The sequence below is a fragment of the Littorina saxatilis genome, linkage group LG15 (assembly GCF_037325665.1).
Source record: "Littorina saxatilis isolate snail1 linkage group LG15, US_GU_Lsax_2.0, whole genome shotgun sequence".
NCBI classification, from domain to species: domain Eukaryota; kingdom Metazoa; phylum Mollusca; class Gastropoda; order Littorinimorpha; family Littorinidae; genus Littorina; species Littorina saxatilis.
This window is the reverse complement of record NC_090259.1, coordinates 11879342-11903674: the sequence shown is the minus strand read 5'-3', so window position 1 is coordinate 11903674 and position 24333 is coordinate 11879342. Positions and strand designations below refer to the sequence as shown.

At 41.3% G+C, this 24333-nt stretch overlaps 1 protein-coding gene across 4 annotated transcripts in view; it reads right to left on the bottom strand.

Annotated features, from left to right (window-relative positions):
- Positions 1 to 24333, bottom strand: part of LOC138948559 (uncharacterized) — a 100547-nt gene that overhangs the window by 58037 nt on the left and 18177 nt on the right. For 3 of the 4 annotated variants that reach the window (XM_070320118.1, XM_070320121.1, XM_070320120.1), the window contains 8 exons: positions 22617 to 22730; positions 21179 to 21370; positions 17839 to 17928; positions 17297 to 17462; positions 14496 to 14671; positions 13758 to 13871; positions 12030 to 12221; positions 11341 to 11430 (listed from right to left, as the gene is read on the bottom strand). In XM_070320118.1, coding sequence (XP_070176219.1) covers positions 11341 to 11430; positions 12030 to 12221; positions 13758 to 13871; positions 14496 to 14671; positions 17297 to 17462; positions 17839 to 17928; positions 21179 to 21370; positions 22617 to 22730 — 1134 coding nt within the window. The remainder of the gene's footprint in view (positions 1 to 11340; positions 11431 to 12029; positions 12222 to 13757; positions 13872 to 14495; positions 14672 to 17296; positions 17463 to 17838; positions 17929 to 21178; positions 21371 to 22616; positions 22731 to 24333) is intronic. The other variant, XM_070320119.1, reaches the window with a different exon arrangement.

The window sequence follows — 24333 nt, the reverse complement described above, 5'->3', positions numbered from 1 at the left end:
AACCGACTTTTCGTTTATGAAACTGATTATTCAATTCTGAATTGACTTTTCAATACTGAAACCGACTATTCACTTCTAAAACTGACAATCGGCATCCGAAGTGTACTATTCACCTATGAAACAGACTATTCACATCAGAAACAGACTCTATTTTGCTAGCTTTGCCACCGGCTGGAACCGAGAGAACAGACTACTAGACAGACCACCGGCTGAAAAGCTGAGAAGATGCCGCTAGCAGCAGTAGTTGAAAATACACAGCCTCTCTCGCTGCACAGAACTGAAGTTAGCGACACAAACACACACAGAAACGACAAATTGATGAGAAAGTGTGGAATCTGCACGTTTTCGACGTGTGAGGATTTTTTTCTCCCTTTTGTTGTTGATTTTTTTTGCCGGGGGGTGGGGAGGCGGAGGGGAGGGTCCGACTGAAGGAGGTAGAGCCTGGAGGGAGAAAGAGGGTGGGGAGATTAGGAAGTTAGTGATAAACAACAGGAAGTTGATGTTTCAGTGCTATAACAGCATAAAAAGCGATTTGTTTTCTCTCTTGTGGACAAACAAATACTGCTTTTTAAATCTATACCATTGATCAATTTCAGAGAGGCGCAGGAATTAAAAGGTTTTTGGTTGTCTTTTTACATTCACTTAACATCTTCAACTCACTCACTTGCTTCAAACCTTCACATGTTACTGCTCTGTTTTACAATAAAAAGAACTATTAGCTACAGGGGTTGCCGGTGGGTGGGATGGGGGTGGGAGAAAGCCAGGTCCTGACCTCTTAACATTCTCCTTCTAAACTACCCTGAAACTAATCAAAAGCATTCCTCATCTTTTCTTCTTCTTCTAACAGCTATCTGTGCGACCTATCGAGGTAAAAAAAAAAAACCCACAAAAAACACCTTTTTGGAGGTCAAATACCTTGCCTTCTAGAAAAACAAATTCCACTCAAAACGCCTTTGCAAAGTTGAGAGAGAGAGAACGGTAGTAGCGAAGATGCAACAAGAAGAAAAAGAAGAAAGTTTCCTCTGTTCTATCACACACACCGCAAGCTACCACTGCGCTGGTATCCACGCACCGACTAGAATGAAGCTTCTGCGGGTTGCTGCTACGAACAGACTCCCTCCCCGTAGTGAGAGATGTGTGGAGGGGTGGATGAGGGGATGGGGGTGTGGGGTGATGGGGGGCGGGAGGAGTAATGGAATGTTAACCAGCTCACTTTCTTTCTCGTTGTCTGTGTCGCACACACTCTCTCTCTCTGACATCGACTCTCTCTCTCTCTCTCTCTCTCTCTCTCTCTCTCTGACATCGTCTATCTCTCTCTGTCCCTCTCTCTCTCTTCTCTCTCTGTCTCTCTCTCTCTCTTCTCTCTTTGTCTCTCTCTCTGTCTCTCTCTCTCTTCTCTCTCTCTCTCTCCCTCTCTATCTCAGTCTGTATGTCCCTCTCTCTCTTCTCTCTCTCTGTCCCCCCCTCTCTCTCTCTCTTTCTCCCAGTCTCTCTCCCTCGCAGTCTCTCTCTCTCTCTCTCTCTCTCTCTCTCTCTCTCTCTCTCTCTCTCTCTCTCTCTCTCTCTCTCTCTCTCTCTCTCTCTTTCAAGGACAGATTGTAAGAAAAGGCGTAGCCTTAAATCTTAATCCTTGTTAATTAAAGTTCAATTCAATTCAATTCCCTCTTCTCTCTCTCTCTCTCTCTCTCTCTCTCTCTCTCTCTCTCTCTCTCTCTCTCTCTCTCTCTCTCTCTCTCTCTCTCTCTCTCTCTCTCTCTCCCTCCCTCCCTCCCTCCCTCCCAGCCCCCCTCTCTCTCTCTCTCTCTCTCTCTCTCTCTCTCTCTCTCTCTCTCTCTCTCTCTCTCTCTCTCTCTCTTCACGCTATACAACAGTCCAGTATGACGATCAGCGGCGTGTTCTTACTGGCCACTCAGAATCGGCCCACTCCGGCGATGCCAGACTGGTGGGGCTGTTGTGGATGTGGTGGTGGCGATGGCGGTTGTCGTCGTTGCAGTCGACGGTGGTGTTCGGGCAAGACTTCTCTCTTACGTTTTCAGTGTATGGGAAAGTTTCCGTCATAAACTAGAAACAACACTAGAACTAGTTTCGAGACACGTCCCAAAGAACCTGCGTAATGCATTGTGCTGAAGCAATTTGCCCTATCCCTTCCCCGAAATTTGCATTTATTTATTTATCTATTGTTTTATTTATTCATTTTACATTTATCTATTTTTCATTTATGTATTTATTTAATTTGTTTAATGTCTGTATCATATGACGACAGGAGCCTACATGCAAAGCTTGCTGTGAACTCGAAAAGCAATGGATATAGCTCGGAACTGTGGTTTCAGTCAAGGATGAGAGAAGCGATAGGCATATGACCTTGCAACTCAGTCAGGAAAAGGTCACCGGTGCATATGGGGTCATGGGGGAACGCATCACTACACTGAGGTATTCGCACCTTAAATCTCTTGTCATTTAGTCATTAAACAAGCACTAAAACTATCTTAATGGCTCAGTTACTGCGTCAGTGGTGTTGAGCCTCAAAACGGTCTTGAGGTAAACGATCTTTTCCTTCAAAAAATAGCATCACTAAAAACGAGTATAAATGCATTAGAACATTATAGAGTTGCTTCATCCTCGAATTCTGCGCCGTATGCTTACGCAGTGACGACGCTGCTATACGACCGGCGTGTGCCGTTTGAGTGTGTGTATCATCATGTGTATGCGTGTGCGCGTGTTCGTTTGTGTGCGTGCATGCGTTATATGCATGCATGCATATCTGTGTATGTGTATGTAAGTGTGGACAGGGAGGGAGAGTGATGGGAAGGGCATGATATAAGGCCTAAAAAAAAAATAGGTGTGGTTACGGTAACCCGACCTACCCTATTTTTAGGGGCCGATCCTATAACTTTTTATTACATTTGTCAACCAAAAAAAAAAAAAAAAAAAAAAAAAAAAAACCGAGTGCAAAAAACGCAATGAAAGCGAAAGCGCCCGTGTCGCACACTTATTTCCCTGTCAAGTAGGCTTAATTTGTACACATTAGAAAAAAAAGTAAAAAAAAAAAAAGTGATTGCCTACCTACCGACCCTATTTTTTTGGCCTATGTTACCGTAAACAGACCTCTTTTTTTTGGCCTAAACCTGACGGCAGGGACTACAGGGACTAAGTGATGAGCAACATCGGTTGAGTTCAACAGAAATTTATGTACACGTCTGTTTCATCAAAATGTTTCAGTGTGAATTTCCAACACTCCGCTGGATGTCTGTCTGTAACTTGACTTGTGCAAAAAGATGTTCTGTAACTTCTAAATACGAGAAAAAAACACACCATCTTAATCAATGAAGATGGCTTGCAATCCTACGAAAATCGCTCGCCAACCTGTCAACTTTTCATATGTATAAGAACATCTGTGAACTGCATTCCACCGTGAACCAAAAGAACAAACATAGCTAGCACCGTTTAGCAGTCTGTGTGTCTGTAGCCCTTTTGAATGTATAATTCAAAGGAGCATTCAGACATGTTGCAAATGTATATGTTATTCAGACATGTTGCAAATTTCGAAATGATTCAGAAATGTCGCAAATTGTCGTATGCTTAAAACATGTTGCAAATTTCAGGATGTTTTACACATGTTTCAAATTCAGTCCAATGTGATTCACACATGTTGAAAAATTAATTTGAATTTCATACCGGACATTTCTCAAATATTGGTATGATTCAGACATTTTGCAGATATTTTTTTTAGTATGATTCAGACATGTTGCAAATTCCAATACGATTCGATTCAGATACGGTGCACATCTCAGTACAACTGATTCAGATACGTTGCAAAATCCAGTGCAATCCAGAGGTATGGCAAATTCCAATGCAATCCAGAGATATGGCATATTTCAGTACAACCCAGAGATATGGAAAATTCCAGTGCAATCCAGAGATATGGCAAATTTCAGTGCAATCCAGAGATACAGTACGATTGTCGCACAGCTCAGTACGATTCAGACATGTTGCAAATTTTAGTACGAGAACACTTCTGAACCTCGCCGCAACACATCAACAACAATAACCTTAGCAGTGAAGTGAGAGGAAAATAGCTCGCACACCCCTGTTGGCTGTGGGCTGTTTGCCAAGAATGGTATGAGACCTTGAACCAGTGGAGTCAGGCACATACACACAGCACCAAAGAATAGTGCTCGCGTACACCTCTCTGGAATGCTGCTACGCGCAATGCCTGGATTGTTCAATGTCTTTGTAACAAACTGTAGGTGTTTTGTGTGTGTTGATTTATAAATAGTTTATAATAAAAACTTGAAAAACGTTTAAATACTAAATATAAACAATAACAATACCATAAGAATAGAGCTCGCGTACACCTCTCTGGAATGCTGCTACGCTATGCGTGGATTGTTCAATGTATTTGTAACAAACTGTAGGTTTTTGTGTGTGTGTTGATTTATGAATAGTTTATTTGTAAAAAGGCTTGAACAAAGTTTAAATACAGAAATAAAAAATTAAAATTGAAAGTTATTGTACCCTGAGAATAGGGCTCGCGTACACCTCTCTGGAATCAGTGTCGCTACGCTCTGCGTGGATTGTTCAATGTATTTGTAACAAACTGTAGTATTTGTGTGTGTGTGTGTGTGTGTGTGTGTTGGTTTATAAATAGTTTATAACAAGAAGAGCAAACGCTCGATCGAGTCACTTTCGCAGTTCTGAATATTATATGAGGCATCAGATGGACAGGAAGAAATTGCTATTCACAACACAATGAGTCACGTTCACATAAAATTTGAGCCCGGTCACTTTTATAGTTTCCGAGAAAAGCCCAACGTTAAGTTGTGTGTTGCCGAACAGAAAAGGCTAGTTATCTCCCTTGTTTTTCTGATAACGTTCGTAAAAGGCTACAGATGTAAATACTTTGATGTAAAGAATAATCCTACAAAGTTTCAATCACATCCGATGAACTTTGTCAAAGATATAAAATGTCTAATTTTTCCTTTGACGCTGACCTGTGACCTTGAAAAAGGTCAAAGGTCAACGAAACCATCGTTAAAGTGTAGAGGTCATTGGAGGTCACGACTAAACAAAATATGAGCCCGATCGCTTTGATAGTTTCCGAGAAAAGTCCAACGTTAAGGTGGTGTCTACGGACGGCCGGACGGACGGCCGGCCGGACGGCCGGCCGGACAGACTAACACTGACCGATTACATAGAGTCACTTTTTCTCAAGTGACTCAAAAAACCACTCAAAATAGAAAGATAACGTACCCTAAGAATAGTTATTATGTACACCTCTCTGGAATGTTACTACAATATGCGTGGATTGTTCAATGTATTTGTCACACACTGGTATTTTAGTGTTTTTTGGTTTATAGACAGTTTCTAGAAAGAAAGACAAATACTAGACAGTTGCTGAACCATAAGAAAAGTTCTCATGTACATAATTATACACCTTTCTGGAATGTCGCTACGGCTATGCGTGGATTGTTCAATATTTGTGCAACAAACTGTAACATTTCAGTTTGTGTTTGTCGGTTTATGTCGGTTTATGGATATTCAATGACCAACGTTGCAGGGTCGTATGCGGCTCATATCAACAATCACAAAAAAGTGTGCTTCAAGGATTACAAATCAGAGTCGTTTAATGCCGTGTTGCATCAGTATGATTAGCGCAGTGTGTTTAACCTCAGACTTACAGATATATAACACGATCATATATGCTCTCTGTTTGCATGTTTGTCCAGTGTCTTGTCCCCACATAAAGCATATTAACTCTACTTGTCCCAGGCCAATTAGTTCTGAGAGGACGTTAAAACTAATCAGTTATCATCATCAACCTCACCGCGCTATCCCTAGCGGTGCAAGGAGTGCGCTCAACTAACTGCGTCAATAGCCACATGAAACGATGCTCTTATCCCGTGTAAACGTTGATTTATGGTGATTTACACAAGTGTCTGAATGGGACGAAAGGCACCTTTAAACCAATTAACCGGCATTCAAAAGCCCCGGGAGCTTTATTTTTCCTTCCTCTGACACTTCGATAAACTGATGATCCGTTTGTACAACCTTGACATTGCAGATGTTGTCGGGAATAAGAAATTTGCCAAGACAAGTATTGCGTTAACAAGATGGCTTCAGAAAAATGATGGGTATCGTATTTCGTGGTTTGTTGTCACTGTTGTTGTTGTATTCTGAGAGATGTAATAACTTGGTTCTGTCACAAGTAGAAGTGCCCCCCTCCCCCCCCCCCCCCCCCCCCAGATAGCCACAGAAGATCTTCATGAAATTAGTTCTTTCACGAATAGAAATACGTACCCCTCCACTCTCCTTCCTCCACCCCCTTCCCGTCGCATCCAATCCCCACCCGAAACCATACCCATGCCCCCCCCCCCCCCCCCCCCCTTCTAAGTTTTCCTCTCTCCGGACCCCTCCCGTCTCCAGCGTCCCCCTCCCCATCTCCCCCACCCAACAACCCAACGTCATCCCATCTTCCACTTTCCATCTACCTGCTCTCTAGCTAGCATCATCCCATCTTCCACTTAACAGTCTACCTGCTCTCTAGCTAACATCACATAACTTTGGAGTAAAGCAAAAAGGATCTGTGTACCACCTGCTTCTTGTCAGTTATATCAGACATCACAGGTAGCGGGTATCGGTCCCCAGGGAAAGTACCAAGCAACAACAAAAAAACACAAAAAAACAAAAAAACACCCAAGCAACCTCAACGTGTGGTGAACGTATTACAATGGAACCTGCCTTTCACGACCCCTCCACCAAGCCCACCCAATCACCCGATTTAAGACTCCCTCTCCTTATTTTTAAGACCTTGCTTTCTCAGATTTTCTGTTCATAAACTCGAACATTGACTCCCATGATAAGATTTTGGGCAGTCGTATGAGGTAGGTTACACAATATACCTTTGCAAAAAAAAGGTTTGGGTGCAACACATGAACCATGCAAGCAATGATGTACACAACTGGAATATTTTGATCTGTTTGTGTTCCTCATATTTTGGCGGTCTCTAATGATGGGTTCCTTTGTACACCTTCGCAAAGCAGCCGTGGGTGTAACACTATGATCTTTGCATGGTATTATTATTATTTTTTTAATTTTTTTTAGACAGCCGAAATATACATGTATTGGCCCGTTTGCTTTTCTTAGATTGTGACGCTCTTTACAGATAGGTCCCACTGTCAACATTCGCAAAGAAGAATCGGGCGTAACGATTGAACAATGTAGGGTATGATTTAGACAGCTGGACATATCATCTTGGTGTGTTTGTATTTTCTCACATTTTGGTGGTCTTTACAGATAGGTCCCACTGTGTAGCCTACATTCGCAAAGATGGATCGGGCGTAACGATTGAACAATGTAGGGTATGATTTAAACAGCTCGAATATCGTGGTGTGTTTACTACCCTTCAGATTGTGGCGGTCTTTCACAAATAGGTCCCACTGTGTACGTTCGCAAACAAGGATCGGGCCGCGTAACGCATGAACAGTGTACGGTATGGTTTAAACGGCAGCTTGAATATCTTTGTGTTTATTTTTCTCAGATTGTGTCGGTCTTTACAGAGAGGTCCCACTGTGTACGTCCGCAAAGAAGGATCGGGCGTAACGCACGAACAATGCACGGTATGGTTTAGACAGGTGGAATATCTTGGAGTGTTTACTTTTACCCAGGGTATCTGTATACCTGTGGCATTATCCGGCCTTTGGGTGGTGATCAGGTAAATGCCTGGTGGTAATGGTGTAATGGATTCCCACAAAGGCTCAGAGCGGGAATGAATTTATTTGTCTTGGAGTCTATTTATGTATTTTGTGAGAAGTCTTTGGGTTTCCTGCTGGTGCGGAAGTTTAGGCCTAAACAAAAAATAGGTGTGGTTACGGTAACCCGACCTACCCTATTTTTAGGGGCCGACCCTATAACTTTTTATTACAATTGTAAAAAAAAACCACCCACAAAAACCAAGAAAACGAGTGCAGAAAACGCAATGAAAGCGAAAGCGCCCGAGTCGCACACTTATTTCGCTGTCAAGTAGGTTTAATTTGTACACATTAATAGAAAAAAAAGTTTAAAAAAAAAAGTGATTGCCTACCTTCCTACCCTATTTTTTTTTGGCTATGTTACCGTAACCACACCTATTTTTTTTGTTTGCCTTAGTAAAGCTGAAGTTACATCTGCACGCAGTTTAGAGCACACTGAGATGGAAACAAACACCAACTGAGATTGCACGGACTAGATTTCTGCACGCGTGTTAGTGCACACCAAAGACTGAGGTGGAAGCAAAATGCTCAGAGTGAAAACACGCACATACAAACACACGCATGCACATAGTACATGCATTCATGCCTGAACACGCACACAAAAAGGCACGCACACACACACACACACACATACACTGACTCACACACGGCAGAGAAAGAGAGAGAGAGAGAGAGAGAGAGAGAGAGAGAGAGAGAGAGAGAGAGAGAGAGAGAGAGAGAGAGAGAGGAAAAAAAACCTGACAAGTCGCACACATAAAAAAGCCAGAGAGAGAGAGAGAGAAAGAGGGAGAGAGAGAGAGAGAGAGAGAGAGAGACTGAGAGAGAGAGAGACTGTGAGAGAGAGAGAGAGAGAGAGAGAGAGAGAGACTGCACACACACGCGCACACACACACACGCGCACACACACACACACGCACGCTGAACTGGCGTCGTGCCTTTTAAAGGCACAGTAAGCCTCCCGTAAACCATCACAGAGCTCCCCGAGCGTCTAAATACAGTACAAGCATACTTCCATTTGAACGCTCACCGAACGGGAACATCCTGGCTGCTTTCTGTCGAGCGTGAGACATTTTCCAAGAATTTATTTTCGTAGACTTGTTCCGTTAACAACAACGGCGCCTCGTTTTTGCGCTAGACCTAACTTTTAAAATCTAAATAATAAATTGACAGCTTGTTACACAAACATTCTTTAATCATAAAAGAATTCGTTTTTCATCAAGACAAGATCAGAACAATTCGAAGTTGTGAAAGTTTAAAAAAAGAAAAGCCCGGAAGCAGGGTCACGCAAGGGTCGTAGCAGACGACGGCCGGTTTATCAGTGCAAATCGCCGTTCCTCTCAACAGTCAAAAGCCATCGCTAGAGTTCTTGTGAACCACAGCCGTTGTTTCGTGCATAAAAAAAACGTGCTATTGTAGATAAGCTCACGCGCACGTCGAGTCGCATTCAAATGACTAACTATGACGACTGCATTGTGAAAAGGGAAAACTGGATCACACGGGTTCACGATGGCTCAGGGGTAAGATAAACCACGCAAAAATAAATTCTTTGAAAATTGTTCGCTCTTTACGGAGGGCACCTAGGATGTTCTCAATTGGTGAGTGTTTAAATGAAAGGGTGTTTGTACTGTGTGTAAAAGCCTGACCGTATCTGTGATGGTTTACGGGAGGCTTACTCTGCCTTTAAAACCGGCCCTCCAAATCGTATCGCTTCTGGACTCGCTCACAGCAACTTGACACTTTTATCTACCAGGAAAAGCCAGCTTCCTTTCCAATCCTAGACAATTCCCTTGCAAATAAACAGCCAACACACAATCTCTGGCACAGATGGCTCTGAGAGATACTGCTAGCTGCTTTCCGAATGGAGACCTAAACATTCGAGACTGCCGCCCGGAAACGATACATTTTCCGCAGAGGGGTGGGTTCGGGGAACGTAATCAATTTAGTATGCAAAATTGATTGTTATCTGGATAAATCTGGCAGGAAGTTGTGAATTATAGGAAATAAGGGCTTACAAAATATTGCGCTCTCTCTCTCTCTCTCTCTCTCTCTCTCTCTCTCTCTCTCTCTCTCTCTCTCTCTCTGTTGAGTCTGTTTAAACTGTAGATTGCCATGATCTCAAACGTTCATTTTATCAGTTCAGTGATTTTTCAATATTTGTCTTTGCTCCGGCTTCTTTGGCATTATCAGTTTAGTCTTGCAGTTTAAACACTTTTATTGTAATGGAAAGAATGTGCACAAAACAACTTCTGTATGTAGGCACTGTTAGTGCATCTTAACCACAATATCGGCAGCTTTGGCCAGAACCGCAGCACTAACTAACCTCGAACAAGGACAGAAAATGGTAAGGGGAGCAACTCCTGTAAATCGCTCAATTTAGAGCAGTTAACTCCCATAGACCACTCAAAAAAACAAGGCAAGTTTTAGAAACGATAGGAGGCAGCAGGTGAATTTCAACAGAAATAAGAATAAACAAGTCGCGTAAGGCGAAATTACTACATTTAGTCAAGCTGTGGAACTCACAGAATGAAACTGAACGTAGTCCGCCGCTAGTGCAAAAGGCAGTGAAAGTGACGAGCCTGTTTGGCGCGGTAGCTTCATAGCACGCTTTACTGTACCTCTCTTCGTTTTAACTTTCTGAGCGTGTTTTTAATCCAAAAATATCATATCAATATGTTTTTGGAATCAGGAACCGACAAGGAATAAGATGAATTAGTTTTTAAAACGATTTTGGAAATTTAATTTTGATCATAATTTTTATATTTTTAATTTTCAGAGCTTGTTTGTAATTCGAATATAACATATGTATATGTTTTTGGAATCAGAAAATGACGAAGAATAAGATAAAATTGTTTTTGGATCGTGTAATAAAAAAAAATTTTTTAATTACAAGTTTCCGATTTTTAATGACCAAACTTACTCATTAGTTTTTAAGCCACCAAGCTGAAATGCAATACCAAACCCCGGCCTTCGTCGAAGATTGCTTGGCCAAAATTTCAATCAATTTAATTGAAAAATGAGGGTGTGACAGTGCCGCCTCAACTTTTACAAAAAGTCGGATATGACGTCATCAAAGGTATTTATCGAAAAAAATAAAAAAAAAATGTCCGGGGATATCATACCCAGGAACTCTCATGTCAAATTTCATAAAGATCGGTCCAGTAGTTTAGTCTGAATCGCTCTACACACACACACAGACAGACACACAAACACACACACACACACACACACACCACGACCCTCGTCTCGATTCCCCCCTCTATGTTAAAACATTTAGTCAAAACTTGACTAAAATTAATGTAAAAATGAAAAATACATCCAAACACGGATTAACAAACACAAGAAAATAGATAAACGGACAGACGGACAGTGCCAATGAACATACACAGAGACTGGGACAAACATCCCAAAATCCATAAACACACACAAACGGTACCGTGGCTAAACACAAACTTACACACATGTACGCATGCGCATGCACACGCACACACACACACACACACACACACACACACACACACACACACACACACACACACACACACACACACACACACACACACACACTCTCTCACTCACAGCAGAAAGTACTTACAGGCTGTTCAGGCAGTGAGCCGTAGATACCATAGTCGATGATTTTACACAGGTCATAGAAAACCTCATCAGTGTCTCTGTCACCACTCATCTGAAAAAACAAAAGTGAATGTTGAATTTATCTTGAATTGTGTTTTCCTTCACACTGGAATGGCACAACAAACAGTAATTTGTTTTTGCTGGAGGGGGGTGGGAGGGGGGTGTAGGTAGGATGTGGATAGGGTGGTAGAGTGTGTGTGTGTGTGTGTGTGTGTGTGTGTGTGTGTGTGTGTGTGTGTGTGTGTGTGTGTGTGTGTGTGTGTGTGTGTGTGTGTGTGTGTGTGTGTGTGTGTGTGATGGCACGTATGTGTTCATGTGACCTATGTTAAATATATGTATGTCTGCATGTTTTCAGTGTGGTGGTGGGGTCTCTCCATCCTTGCGCCTGTATGTGTGTGTATGTGTGTGTGTGTGTGTGTGTGTGTGTGTCTGTGTGTGTGGTTGTGTGTGTGTGCCTGTGTGTGGGTGTGTGTGTGTGTCTGTGTTTGTGGGTGTATGTCTGTGTGTGTGTGTGGGGATGTGTGTGTGTGTCTCCATCTTAGTGTGCCTGAGTATAGGTGTGATTGTCTGTGCTTTCATGATTACCTGCTATAGTCTCTATGTGTTTCCCCTCTTAACATAACTTGAAAAAGGAACAGTTCGCCAACTTACAGCAATAAGTTTTCCACTGTCTTCAAACGTTTTGAGGATGGGTAAGGTGTTGTTTTTGAAGTAAGTCAGTTTCCTTCCAATGGCCGTCAAATTGTCGTCGATGCGTTCACTCTCTTTGCCGCGCTTGCTGAGTCTGAAGTGCAGAATACTCTCCTCGCAGTCCAAGAGAATCGTGAAGTTCATGCCGCCAATCTGAAAGCAGAATAATCATTATGTAAATATCTCAAAGATTCATTGGGCCAATCGGAATCTTGCAGCTCATGTCTGATAGGCTTCAGAACAAAGTCCCCATAACAGTTTTTTTTTTTTTTTTTTTACTGAATATCGTTGTGTTTTAGATTGGGTTGGAAGGGCATAATATCGAGCACACTGCATGACAAGTACATTGGAGCTCCTTCTTCACTGTGACGCCGTTACTTATTTTTTTTATTTTATGCTGCTTGTTATCGCGCGCATATTTCAACATACGGATTCAAGGCGCAGGGATTTATTTATGCCGTGTGAGATGGAATTTTTTACACAATACATCACGCATTCACATCGGCCAGCAGATCGCAGCCATTTCGGCGCATATCCTACTTTTCACGGCCTATTATGTGGTGGACATTTTTATCTATGCCTATACAATTTTGCCAGGAAAGACCCTTTTTGTCAATCGTGGGATCTTTAACGTGCACACCCCAATGTAGTGTACACGAAGGGACCTCGGTTTTTCGTCTCATCCGAAAGACTAGCACTTAAACCCACCACCTAGGTTAGGAAAGGGGGGAGAAAATTGCTAACGCCCTGACCCAGGGTCGAACTCGCAACCTCTCGCTTCCGAGCGCAAGTGCGTTACCACTCGGCCACCCAGTCCTTTTTACTGCTGAAGTTACTTTTCCTTGAAAGTATTGAGGCAATCTTCTTCTTCTTCTTCTGCGTTCGTGGCCTGAAACTCCCACGTACACTCGTGTTTTTTGCACGAGTGGAATTTTACGTGTATGACCGTTTTTTACCCCGCCATTTAGGCAGCCATACGCCGTTTTCGGAGGAAGCATGCTGGGTATTTTCGTGTTTCTATTACCCACCGAACTCTGACATGGATAACAGGATCTTTTTCGTTTGCACTTGGTCTTGTGCTTGCGTGTACACACGGGGGTGTTCGGACACCGAGGAGAGTCTGCACACAAAGTTGACTCTGAGAAATAAATCTCTCGCCGAACGTGGGGACGAACTCACGCTGACAGCGGCCAACTGGATACAAATCCAGCGCGCTAACGACTGAGCTACATCCCCGCCCTCATTGAGGCAATCAAACCCACGTGACATTGTTGGCTAACCACTAGCTAGCGGCCATCTGTGCACTAACAAACATAGTCACATCAATTGGCAATGTTCCGATGTGCATATATATACTTTTGTATTATATTGAGCGGACACAACACAGATGAGACATTTTCACTGGAATGTCGGTCGTTCACATGGTTTCACTGTCCAAGTAGGTTTGTTTGCCTCAGTATTTCCAAGGGTGAGCAACTCTTTCACATCCAATAAAATCCTTACAGACTAATGTTCTGAACATCATAATTATTTTCTTTGGCTCGCTGTTTCAAAGGGGTGTAACTCTTAGACGGGACAAAAGATTATGACTGATTTATTGTGAAAGACTAAGGATAATTCTACTTGTAAAAAAAATACTGGTTCTGAGAATTAAAGGATAACATGATATCGGTCAAAGTATTCTCATACCGTTTTGTTGAAGTCCTCCAGCTGTTCCAGGTTTCTGGGGAAGCCTTCCACCAGGTAGAAGTGTGCATTGGGGTTTTCTTTCAGGGCACTGGTCAGCAATTCAACAGTCACATCCTGATTGTGAATAAAGATTCCATTCAGACTTACAAATGTAACCAGGTTCGAGGAACGAGTTGGAAACAAAATAACTGGACAATGACAATAACTTTACTCTATAAATTGGTGACACTCACCCTATCACAGAAATATAGAAGATAAAATAAGATAAGGAAGATGGAAATTTGTTTCATCGCACCACATTGTATTGGCCAAAAGGATAAACACTAAGTTAACAAGTAAAATGCATAAATAAATAAGTACAAAAAAAAGCACCATCTTGAAAAATAAAACAGACTAGTTATTATTATTCTCTCTTTCAAGATGAGTTCAAGATGAGATTTGATAAGGTTTCTGATTGACATGCAATTTGCACACAATGAATTTGTAGTTCATAATTTTGTTTCTTGGAAGAGCACCATTAATGTCTTGAGTTTCCTTTTCAAATACTCTCTCTCTCTCTCTCTCTCTCTCTCTCTCTCTCTCTCTCTCTCTCTCTCTGTCTCTCTCTCTCTTTCTCTCTCTCTCTCTGTCTCTCTCTCTCTCTCTCTCTCTCTCTCTCTCTCTCTCTCTCTCTCTCTCTCTCTCTCTCTCTCTCTCTCTCTCTCTCTCTCTCTCTCTCTCTCTGTCAGCAGCACATACCTCAGGCGCCATTTCTCCCTTCCTCAACAGGTCTGTCACCATTCCCCACTTGGCATCAGCAGTGCCCTCTTTCGCCACCTTGCTGCGCAGAATGTCGCCCATGGAGAGATGCACTGCGTCGGTGTAGCGAGAAAGTAACCGCTTACACTGCGTCCCTTTGCCGCTGCCTGGCCCACCTGTGATGAAAACGTCAAGAACAAACTTTAATTAAAACTAACAAGCACCTCAAAACTGAAAGATGTTACTGTCCTCAAGAAAAGAAGAATAAAATTCGTTCAGAGTGTCAGATTGAAAACAAAACTACTTGACAAACTATCTGTAACCACCACAGTGATTCACAAATTGCAATAAAATAGATAATTAGTTTAATTTGGTTGAAACAGTGTTTATTCAACAATGTATGGATAAAGCATAATAACACGTGTTTATTTTGAGTCCACTTATTACATTTAGTCAAGTCTTGACTAAATGTTTTAACATAGAGGGGGAATCGAGACGAGGGTCGTGGTGTGTGTGTGTGTGTGTGTGTGTGTGTGTGTGTGTGTGTGTGTGTGTGTGTGTGTGTGTGTATGTGTGTGTGTGTGTGTGTGCCGGTGTGTCTGTGCCTGTGTGTGTGTAGAGCGATTCAGAGTGAACTACTGGACCGATCTTTATGAAATTTGACATGAGAGTTCCTGGGAATGATATCCCCGGACTTTTTTTCTTTTTTTTCGATAAATACCTTTGATGACGTCATATCCGGCTTTTTGTAAAAGGTGAGGCGGCACTGTCACACCCTCATTTTTCAATAAAATTGATTGAAATTGTGGCAAAGCAATCTTCGACGAAGGCCGGACTTTGGTATTGCATTTCAGCTTGGTTGCTTAAAAACTAATGAATGAGTTTGGTCATTAAAAATCGAAAACTTGTAATTAAAATTACTTTTTTTATTAAACGATCCAAAAACAATTTCATCTTATTCTTCGTTATTTTCTGATTCCAAAAACATATACATATGTTATATTTGGATTACAAACAAGCTCTGAAAATTTAAAATATGAAAGTTATGATTAAAATTAATTTTCCCAAATCGATTTAAAAACAATTTCACCTTATTCCTTGTCGGTCCCTGATTCAAAAAACATATAGATATGATATGTTTGGATTAAAAACAAACTCAGTAAGCTAAAAAGAATAGACATACAGAAAAGCGTGTTATCCTGCTCAGCGCGACCGTTACTGCACTATTCTGCATGGCTTGTCGATTTCACTGCCTTTGCCACGAGCGGTGGACTGACGAAACTACGAGTATGTGGTCTTGGTGAAAAAAGCAGTGCGTTCAGTTTCATTCTGTGAGTTCGACAGCTTGACTAAATGTTGTTATTTCGCCTTACGCGACTTGTTTCTTTTAAGCTCTCACAACTCTCGGACTAGGTTGCATTATACTTGTCTCGTCCACATATCATGGCCTATTGCTACGCTGAGAAAACAACCTCTCTTTACTCTTTTTACATTTAGTCAAGTTTTGACTAAATGTTTTAACATAGAGGGGGAATCGAGACGAGGGTCGTGGTGTATGTGTGTGTGTGTGTCTGTCTGTCTGTGTGTGTGTGTGTAGAGCGATTCAGAGTAAACTACTGGACCAATCTGTATGACATTTTTCATGAGAGTTCCTGGGTATGATATCCCCGGACATATTTTTCATTTTTTCGATAAATACCTTTGATGACGTCATATCCGGCTTTTTGTAAAAGTTGAGGCGGCACTGTCACACCCTCATTTTTCAATAAAATTGATTGAAATTTTGGCAAAGCAATCTTCGACGAAGGCCGGACTTTGGTATTGCATTTCAGCTTGAAGGCTTAAAATTTAATTAATGACTTTGGTCATTAAAAATCTGAAAATTGTAATTAAAAGATTTTGTTTATAAAACGATCCAAAATTACGTTTATCATATTCTTCATCATTTTCTGATTCCAAAAACATATACATATGTTATATTTGGATTAAAAACAAGCTCTGAAAATTAAAAATATAAAAATTATGATTAAAATTAAATTTCCGAAATCGATTTAAAAACAATTTCATCTTATTCCTTGTCCGTTCCTGATTCCAAAAACATATAGATATGATATGTTTGGATTAAAAACACGTTCAGAGAGTTAAAGAGAATAGAGATATAGAAAAGCGTGCTATCCTCCTCAGCGCAACCGCTACCGCGCTTTTCTGTATTGTTAATTTCACTGCCTTTGCCACGAGCGGTGGACAGCCGATGCTACGAGTGTACGGTCTTGCGGAAAAAATGCTTTGCGTTCAGTTTCATTCTGTGAGTTCGACTAAGCTTGACTAAATGTTGTATTTACGCCTTATGCGACTTGTTATTCACTCAAGCAAATCTTAACCGCCTCTATCGATTATCTCAAATCTGCAGCATCAAACTTAAATGCCTCGACAAAATATACAGCCATACTTCTAAAGTGAAAACGCAATACTGCCACTCTTCCTTGTCATGTAACAGTACGGCTGATGGGGTCTATGTCGACCAAAAGAGTGGGATTCCCTGTAGGTTGAGTTCCTGTAGGTGGATTCCCTATATACAGGGAATACCACATGGTGGAGTTTCTGTAGTGTTTTGCTGATCTCGCTAAAACTAACGTGATGTTTAGTGACATCGGTAGAATTTGATGTTTTTTGATCTTTTTTTTATATTTCTTAGAAATTCGAGTGTGGTTTGCAAGTTTTATTGAAAAACTCAATCCCACACTTTTGGTCGACATAGACCCCTTCAGTAATAGTACGTCATACCAGTTAGGAAGACTAACCTGCAATGAAGACGATGGGCGTTTGCGGCATGTCTGGTTTGCGACCTTCATCCTTGACCGTGACCTCTGGAGGCAGGAGGTGAGAGGGCAATGGTGCAGAGTCAGCTTCATCAGGCTCAGGACTGGACGTTTCTGGTTCTTGGGATGGCGCTTTCTGTGGGGTTGACTGTATGTTTTAACAAGAGCTGAGAGCGAGGTGTGTCTCCCTAGGTATGTGTGTGTGTGTGTGTGTGTGTGTGTGTGTGTGTGTGTGTGTGTGTGTGTGTGTGTGTGTGTGTGTGTGTGTGTGTGTGTGTGTGTGTGTGTGTGTGTCTGTGACAGTGGCAATGAACATACACACAGACTTGGACAAACATCCCCAAATCCATGGACAAACATCCCCAAATCCATAAACACACACACATACACATACGTAATCACGCACGCACGCATGCGCATGCCGGCGCACACACACACACACACACACACACACACACACACACACACACACACACATACACACACACACACACACACACTCACACACAGCAGAAAGTACTTACAGGCTGTTCAGGCATCGAACCGTAGATAGCAAAGTCGAGGGTTTTACACAGGTCATAGTAAATCTCATCAGTGTCTCTGTCACCGCTCATCTGGAAAAACAAAGTTGCATTGATCTTGAATTGCGTTTTCCTATTTCATATAGTGGAATGGCACAACATTCCTGAGTATAGGTGTGTTTGTCTGTGCTTTCATGTATGCCTGCTAGCCTCTATGTGTTTGTTCCCCTTTTAACAGAACTTAACAAGTCGCGTAAGGCGAAAATACAACATTTAGTCAAGCTCAGTCGAACTCACAGAATGAAACTGAACGCATTGCATTTTTTTCGCAAGACTGTACACTCGTACGTAGTGTGTGTATGTGTGTGTGTGTCTGTCTGTCTGTGACAGTGGCAATGAACATACACACAGACTTGGACAAACATCCCCAAATCCATAAACACACACACACGTGGCACCGCTCGTGGCAAAGGCAGTGAAATTAACAATCCAGAAAAGCGCGGTAGCGGTTGCGCTGAGGAGGATAGCACGCTTTTCTATATCTCTATTCTTTTTAACTCTCTGAACGTGTTTTTAATCCAAACATATCATATCTATATGTTTTTGGAATCAGGAACGGACAAGGAATAAGATGAAATTGTTTTTAAATCGATTTCGGAAATTTAATTTTAATCATAATTTTTATATTTTTAATTTTCAGAGCTTGTTTTTTAATCCGAATATAACATAATTATATGTTTTTGGAATCAGAAAATGATGAAGAATACGATAAACATAATTTTGAATCGTTTTATAAAAAATAATTTTAATTACAATTTTCAGATTTTTAATGACCAAAGTCATTAATTAATTTTTAAGCCTCCAAGCTGAAATGCAAAACCAAAGTCCGGCCTTCGTCGAAGATTGCTTGGCCAAAATTTCATATCAATATTATTGAAAAATGAGGGTGTGACAGTGCCGCCTCAACTTTTACAAAATGCCGGATATGACGTCATCAAAGACATGTATCAAAAAAATGAAAAAAAATCTGGGGATATCATACCCAGGAACTCGCATGAAAAATTTCATAAAGATCGGTCCAGTAGTTTACTCTGAATCGCTCTACACACACACACACACACACACACACACACACACACACACACACACACACACACACACACACACCACGACCCTCGTCTCGATTCCCCCCTCTACGTTAAAACATTTAGTCAAAACTTGACTAAATGTAAACAAGTCGCGTAAGGCGAAATTACTACATTTAGTCAATGAAACTGAACGCACTGTATTTTTTCACCAAGACAGTACAGCTTCGTCAATCCCCGAGAGAAGGAAATCGCTCACCTCCCACATGCAAAACGCAGTGAAACTAACACGCCAGAATAGCGCGGTAGCGTATTGTGCTAAGCAGGAAAGCGCGCTTTTCTGTATACTTGTTAACTTTCTGAGCTTGTTTTGAATACAACCTATCATATCTATATGTTTTTGGAATCAGGAAACGATAAAGAATAAGATGGAATCATTTTTGGATCGATTTCTTAAATTTTAATCGTAAGACTAATTAATCTATTTTCATTAATTGTGATCACATTTTAAGAGTAAACATGACATATGTATATATTTTTAGATTCAGAATGTGATGAAGAACACGATGCAATCAAATTTAAATCTGTTTGCGAAAAATCGATTTTAATGACAACTTTAATGAGCAAACTCTTTTTTTTTTTTTTTTTTTTTTTTTTTTTTTTTCCACTTACTTTTCTTTATTACAAAAGACCACACACAGAGTACACACTCAATTCCATGCAAGGAACATCTGTAGATCAAACCAGTCCACAACAAATCAAAAATGGTCCAGGTATGCCTTTCATTATGCGCAGACACAAACTCGCTACTATAGGACTATTCATATGTATTGTACTGTACACAAACGAGTTATTGGTCGAACATTTTGTGGGAATTGGATCACTGTACACATCTTAACATAAACACTCGCGTTTTGGGGCTTCAAATCATCGTAGACATTTTGACATGCAAATACAAAGGGTCAGTCACGGTCACACATAACACGGTTTGAAAACGGAAGTCCTTCCTAGAAAGGTGAAAGATGATGGGGTGGGAAGTGAACAGGAACAAGAGGATCAGGAGTGCAGTGAGGGGGTTGGGGGGGGGGGGGGGGGGGGGCATACCCAGGACGCTTTTTTTAAAAACGAACCAGTCAACTTAGATGAAGGTGTTATTACTGATGATGTTTTCCTATGTCGGAGGTGAGCCCAAAACAAATTTGTAATCAAGTAGGACATCTCGCAAGGCCTAACAGTTGAGAGTGTCGAATTGCCGCGCATTACTGACTAAGATTTTTTTTTTTTTTTTTTTTTTTTTTCTTCTTTTTTTTTTTAACCTCAGTTGCATGCAGGTTTGCTACTACAATTATTTTTTGCCTTTTTATTATATCTTTTTTTTTTTTTTTTTTTTTTTTTTTTTTTTTTTTTGTGTGGCTTGGAGCAAACCTTCTTCATAGGTCTTTTCTTTTCAAATGTGTACAATTTTTAAATCAATAAACCTTATCAGTAAACTAATATGTTCAAATAAATAAATAAATAAAAATAATCATAACATAAATTTATTCCTAATGTTCAGCTCAGTTTCCAGTACACCAAATCTTTTTTAACACTCAACTTATACCAGGCCCCTGAGGGTTAAGTCCCTTTGAAAAATAAATAATATTTCAAGGGGTGTCCCATATCTAAATTTACTTATACACATTTTTCCAATCAAGATTAAATGGGTAAGATACTTAAACATTTCATGTGTCAAACCATTCTTATCTCGCACATAAATCAGCACATCTGTTGCTTGTAGAATAATTGCTATGTTATATCGATTGTAGAACAATGTTTCAACATGCTTCCACAATTAATGAGCAAACTCATTAATTAATGTTTAAGCCTCCAAGCTGAAATGCAATACCAAAGTCCGGGCTTTGTCGAAGATTACTTGACCAAAATTTCAACCAATTTGGTTGAAAAATGAGAGCGTGACAATGCCGCCTCAACTTTCAGGAAAAGCCGGATATGACGTCATCAAAGACATTTATCAAAGAAATGAAAAAAACGTCTGGAGATACCATACTCAGGATCTCTCATGTCAAGTTTCATAAAGATCGGTCCAGTAATTTTCTCTGAATCGCTCTACACACACACACACACACACACACACACACACACACACACACACACACACACACACACACACCACGACCCTCGTCTCGATTCCCCCCTCTACGTTAAAACATTTAGTCAAAACTTGACTAAATGTAAAAAGGAAGAGTTAGCCAACTTACAGCAATAAGTTTTCCACTGTCTTCAAACGTTTTGAGGATGGGTAGGGTGTTTTGTTTGAAGTAGGTCAGTTTCCTTCTGATGGCCGTCAAATTGTCGTCGATGCGTTCACTCTCTTTGCCGCGTTTTATGAGTCTGTAGTGCAGAATACTCTCCTCGCAGTCCAGGAGAATCGTGAAGTTCATGCCGCCAATCTGAAAGCAAAAAAATCATCATGTAAATATCTCAATTCCAAAACGGAATCTTGAAGCTCATGTCTGATAGCCTTCAGTACAAAGTCCCCATAACAGTAGTTTTTTACTGACAATCATTGTGTTTCAGCTTGGGTTCTGACCGACATGCGCAGTGGCGTAGTGGATAAAACATCGGCCTCCTAATCGGAAGGTCGTGAGTTCAAATCCCGCCCGCGGGCGCCTGGTGGGTTAAGGTAGAGATTTTTCCTATCTCCCAGGTCAACTCAATATGCAGACCTGCTAGTGCCTTATCCCCCTTTGTGTGTACACGTTAGCACAAGACCGAGTGCGCACGGAAAAGATCCTGTAATCCATGTCAGAGTTCGGTGGGTTACAGAAACACAAAAATTCACAGCATGCTTCCCCCGACAGCCTGTGATCCTAAGGTCGCTGGTTCGAATCGCGGCAGGGACGGACTCGGGTCAACTTTATGTGCAGACTCAGTCAGAGACGGTATCCATGTGCCACACCTGTGTCACAACATTGGCACGTAAAAGACCTCGGCCATACTGCCATAAGTGCAGGTGGCTTATTACACCTTAACACGCACACACCAGGGTAGCTTTCCACTGTGGGAGGAAACGACCCGACAATTTCCCAGCATAGGGATAATAGAGTACAGTGCCAGTGGTACCTGAGATGAAAGGACACCCTTGGGACCAGCGAAAAGTGTCCCTTCATTGCAGGTGGCCTGTCATGACAGGTATACTTTGGTAGAGTTAAGACAAAGGGACCCCAGAATGTGTCCTTTGTTTGTTTGTTTGTTCGTTCATGGGCTGAAACTCCCACGGCTTTTACGTGCATGACCGTTTTTACCCCGCCATTTAGGCAGCCATACGCCGCTTTCGGAGGAAGCATGCTGGGTATTTTCGCGTTTCTATAACCCACCGAACTCTGACATGGATTACAGGATCTTTTTGGTGCGCACTTGGTCTTGTGCTTGCGTGTACACACGGGGGTGTTCGGACACCGAGGAGAGTCTGCACACAAAGTTGACTCTGAGAAATAAATCTCTCGCCGAACGTGGGGACGAACTCACGCTGACAGCGGCCAACTGGATAAAAATCCAGCGCGCTACCGACTGAGCTACATCCCCGTCCGAATGTGTCCTTTAAAGGGAGGTGTCCTCTCATCGGAGAGGCCCCACATCGCAGGTACCACTATGTATAAAATCAAATAAAACTTAAAATAACAAGTACTCTTATACCGTTTTGTTGAAGTCCTCCAGCTGTTCCAGATTTCTAGGGAAGCCTTCCACCAGGTAGAAGTGTGCATTGGCCTTTTCTTTTAGGGCACTGGTCAGCAATTCAACAGTCACGTCCTGATTTTGAAAAGAAAGCGTGAAGAAAGATTCCATTCAGACTTACAAAAATGGAAGATAAAATAAGAGAGAAAAGATGCAAAGTTGTTCCATAGCACCACATTATATCGGCCAAAGTATAAACATAAATTTTACAATTAAAATGCAGAAATAAATAAATAAATAAATAACTGAAGTATCATCTTAAAAATACAGACCATTTATTATTATTTCTATATTTCAAGATGAGTTTGTTAAGGTTTCTGATTGTCTTGTAATATACATGCAATACATTTTTTAGTTGGTAATTTTGTTTCCTGGAAGACTCCCATAACTGTTTGACTTTCGTTCTTCAGTACTCTTACTCTCTGTGAGTCTGTGTGTGTATATGTGTCTTTGTGTGTGTCTATGTGTCTTTGTGTCTTTGTGTGTGTGTGTGTGTGTGTGTGTGTGTGTGTGTGTGTGTGTGTGTGTGTGTGTGTGTGTGTACAGTCTCTCTCTCTATCTCTCTCTCTTAACACGCACACACCAGGGTAGCTTTCCACTCGCAAATATCTGTTGTCACGAACAGTTACATTCTGAAGCTGTTTCTAGCAAGAATGCATTGTTATCACTAACCTCTATATAATTTGTTGATGATGATAATGATGTCGACGATGATGATGATGATGATGATGAGGTTGTTGTTGTGTGTGTATGTGTGTGTGTGTGTGTGTGTGTGTGTGTGTGTGTGTGTGTGTGTGTGTGTGTGTGTGTGTGTGTGTGTGTGTGTGTGTGTGTGTGTGTGTGTGTGTGTGTGTGTGTGTGTGTGATTGTGTGTTTGGTATTGAGTGCGAACGTGATTGCAGGCATGCGGCGCGCGTGTGTGTGCGAGTCGACTTTTCTTTTCCTTTGTATTATATTGACATACATGTACATTTCAATGTTCTATTATGCATTATGTATTCGTATAGGTAATGTTGTAATTAGTAATACTGTATGATTGCGATTGACAATTGTCCTTTTATTGTCTTTATTTTGATGTCATAGTTCTCTCTCTCTCTCTCTCTCTCTCTCTCTCTCTCTCTCTCTCTCTCTCTCTCTCTCTCTCTTCATATTTGTTCTTTGTTTCATGTGTGTATTATAGTAGGGACTAGCTGTAAGAAAGGACCATATGGACCTAATGCTATCATCCCTCGGTAATAAAGTTTTCGAGTTCGAGTTCGAGTTCTCTCTCTCTCTCTCTCTCTCTCTCTCTCTCTCTCTCTCTCTCTCTCTCTCTCTCTCTCTCTCTCTCTCTCTCTCTCTCTCTCTCTCTCTCTCTCTCTCTCTCTCTCTCTCTCTCTCTCTCTCTCTCTCTCTCTCTCTCTCTCTCTCTCTCTCTCTCTCTCTCTCTCTGTGTTTCTGTCTTCAATTCTGATAAAACGAAATGTACTTGAGCGCTTTCAAATGTTATTCCATTTATCTTTGGCACTAGTAGTTAAAAGCCAAAACATGAGGTATTCATTAACATGTTTAACATATTGTTAATTCATGCACTAGATATGTCTTTAGGTTTAAGAGAGAGAGAGAGCGAGAGAGAGTGAGAGCGTGTGTGCGTTCGTGTGAGTATATGTTAGAGAGAAAGAGATAAAAACCGGGTGAT